Here is a 2,998-nt window from a genome sequence, read left to right as displayed (position 1 = left end):
CCCCCCCCCCCCCCCCCCACACACACTTATACTGTATTAAAATGTGTAAGGGTCAGAGCCAGAGAGCATTGACATTAAAGAAGATAACATCTAAGTATTTGTTGCTCGTTTTTGTTGTTATATAAAATAGCCTACATTTTTTGTAAACATTCCTGAAGTCTGGAGCTTACGAGCGTTAATGAAGGCAGCCCTCGTCACTCTGGTGGCTCTGTCACCATAGCAACGTTTACCAAACAGACCGCTGCGACCGACACAGACCTGCTGGCTAACTACTTTTTTTTATCACTACAGTATTTAGCTAGCTAACAGTTTTTGTGAGTAAGTTTTACACAACATATTCCTAATATGGAAGAAGCTGATGATGTTCCAGAAGAAGCGTCTGAACCCTCGGTGTTGTCCGAAAATCAAGAGGCTAAAAACGGGTAAATCGGCTACTTAGCTAGCTGAAAGTAACTTTAACGTTAGCTAGTCAATCTAATATATGCTCCATAGGCTATTTGTAATAATAATAATAATAATAATAATAATAACAATAATAATAATAATCGTAACATATGGGTCAATACAATTCAGACACTGCAGATTTTTATTTTATCGTGCTTAGTTTTAGTTTCCATTTGAATACATCTGCTAAATGTACACCTTCAGGGTCTCCACCCCGGAGGTTGAAGAAGGCCCCAGTATGGAGGTCCATGAGGAGTTCAATCAGGAGCCCTCGGAGAGCCAGCCTCAAGAGAAGGTGGTAGAGACAAGTGAAATGGTTTGTTTAGTTTCCAAACCCATCTGTGTCTGTGTCACATTGACAATAATTTCATTGATCAATATCACAATTTAATTAATGCAAATTCATTATGTTCTCCTGGGACAGTGGTTGGATCTGAAATTATTCAATCCAAGTATTCATTTTTAGAAGAGGGAAACTCTAAGTCCAAGATTTAACAGTATTCCCATTGTGGTCTTGGATGTAAAGACAGCAAAGATACTAATGAAGTAACGCAATAAATAACTATATCATCAATAAATTGCTTTTGAATCAACTTTCAGTCCAGAACCTACATTATAAGTAGGATAATAAGCTTACACTTCCAATTTCCCCATAAGACATAATAGAACTTTTAAAACTGTGTGCTTACTTATTATCATATTGTGCATTGCAAAGTGTCTTGGGTCTTAATGTTTTCCCGAGACCTTCAAACAATTTTGCCTGATAGCAACTTTTCTTCAAAACAAAGAATAGTTTAAATGCCTTTATTTCAGCTCTTACTTGAGGAGTTTATAAATCTAGACTTTAGTGTCCGTATACACAACTGTGTTGCTTTAACAATATGAAATGAACAAAGGATTGTTTATGATAGAACAACATACATCCATGACCACCAAAAATGGACGATAATAATGTTAAGTGATGTATCAGTCAAAAATAGCTCCAGGTGAAATCATTGTTATTAGCTACTATTTAACTTGAATGCAATTTCCTAACATGTACTCTGGAAGAATCTGACCTCTTTTATGTTAGCTAATCTCTCCTCAGAGGTTGATCAACCTGCAGAGAGATTTATCAACAATAGTGACCAACCTCCAAACTGCAGTTGACGCCAAAGAGTCGATGCGAAGGACAGAGCTGGAGAAGGATCGAAGAGATAGGTAGTCTTTTAAAAGTCACTAATATCTCTTTTAGCACTACCTTACCTTTGTCCTTAACCAACACCCCTACCATATAGCTGACACACTTAAATAAAAACAACAACAAAAAAAACAACCTGTGGGGTAATTTTACTTTCTACTCCTTCTGTTTGCCATCATGTTTGTCCTTCTTTGTCCAGATTGCAGCGGCTGGAGAATGATGTAGAATCCAGCCAGAAAATATTTGAGGAGATCACCGGAGGGTGGTCAATAGCTGAGCAGAAGGTGACTCCTCAGGAGCTCCAGGAGGCCCTAAACAACCAGCAGCAGTTATGTGCTGCTCTTATAGAAAACAAGAAAAAACTCATAAATGACCTGCAACAGGTAAATTATCCATCTATCTATCTATCTAAATTGTCTTCTGAAGGCTTTGTCCATTCATTTCATCACTTGCTGTTTGTTGTCTAAGCAGGAGCTGAAAGTTGGAGATGATCTCTATGTTAAGGACTTGAGGAAGCAGGAAGAGGTGCTCAACCTGATGATGGAGAGAATGGAGGAACAGATGAAAACACTGATAAATGCCTACAGGGAGGAGCTGGCCCAGATTGGGGTAGGACCCAGATCTAAATTAAGAAACACCTTTGAATAATTTGTAGAATCCATTTGAATCTGCAAAGGGTATCAGATGGATGGGGCTTATTGCATCAGTGAGAAACAGGGATTTCATGCATTCATTTAATTGTCTTGATTAAATCCAGCTCTTAACCTTTAAGCTAGCAGCATAGCTGTATGGATCGCAAGGATCCTGATTTTTCCTGAAGTGCCACAATGAGGTGTGGTTTTGAGTAAAACTATTGATGTTGGATGGATTGCCATGCAGTTTGGTACAAATATGCATGTCCCCCTCAAAATTAATTGTATTAACTTTGGTAATCCTCTGACTTTCTGTCTAGCATTGTCATCAGGCCAAAATTCACACTTGTCCAGCACTGGTTTATTTAGCTAATTAGCAAATGTTAGCATGTTAACATGCAGAATTAGGATGGTGAACATTGTAAACATGGTAAACATTATACTTGCTAAACATTAGCTTGTTCGCATTATCATTGTGAGCATGTTATGTCAAAGTTAGCAGTTAGCTAAAAGCACCGCTGTCCCGCTGGCATTGTTGTACTGTAGTCTTGTTTATGCAATTTTTGTCATTCTTACTAATGGTTGCTCTTGTTGTGTTAGTAGAAAGTTTATCATCAGGAAAGTGAAGTCTTACTCACAAGAGACAAGACTGAATGGGAACAACACATAAAGGAACTTTGGGAAAAAGAGGTCAGGAACTGAAATAAACCACACACACACACACACACACACACACACACAC

At 38.2% G+C, this 2,998-nt stretch overlaps 1 protein-coding gene across 9 annotated transcripts in view; it reads left to right on the top strand.

Annotated features, from left to right (window-relative positions):
• Nucleotides 1-173: 173 nt before the first annotated feature.
• Nucleotides 174-2,998, top strand: part of drc1 (dynein regulatory complex subunit 1 homolog (Chlamydomonas)) — a 7,263-nt gene continuing 4,438 nt past the window's right edge. For 2 of the 9 annotated variants that reach the window (XM_032542577.1, XM_032542586.1), the window contains exons 1-6: nt 174-422; nt 649-760; nt 1,517-1,644; nt 1,824-2,007; nt 2,096-2,233; nt 2,860-2,946. In XM_032542577.1, coding sequence (XP_032398468.1) covers nt 346-422; nt 649-760; nt 1,517-1,644; nt 1,824-2,007; nt 2,096-2,233; nt 2,860-2,946 — 726 coding nt within the window. In that variant the 5' untranslated portion in view covers nt 174-345. The remainder of the gene's footprint in view (nt 423-648; nt 761-1,516; nt 1,645-1,823; nt 2,008-2,095; nt 2,234-2,859; nt 2,947-2,998) is intronic. The other 7 variants (XM_032542585.1, XM_032542580.1, XM_032542584.1 and 4 more) reach the window with 7 other exon arrangements.

The sequence above is a fragment of the Etheostoma spectabile genome, chromosome 18 (genome assembly GCF_008692095.1).
Source record: "Etheostoma spectabile isolate EspeVRDwgs_2016 chromosome 18, UIUC_Espe_1.0, whole genome shotgun sequence".
Lineage (NCBI taxonomy): Eukaryota > Metazoa > Chordata > Actinopteri > Perciformes > Percidae > Etheostoma > Etheostoma spectabile.
The sequence above is the reverse complement of the archived record's forward strand: the minus strand, read 5'-3'. Positions and strand labels throughout refer to the sequence as shown.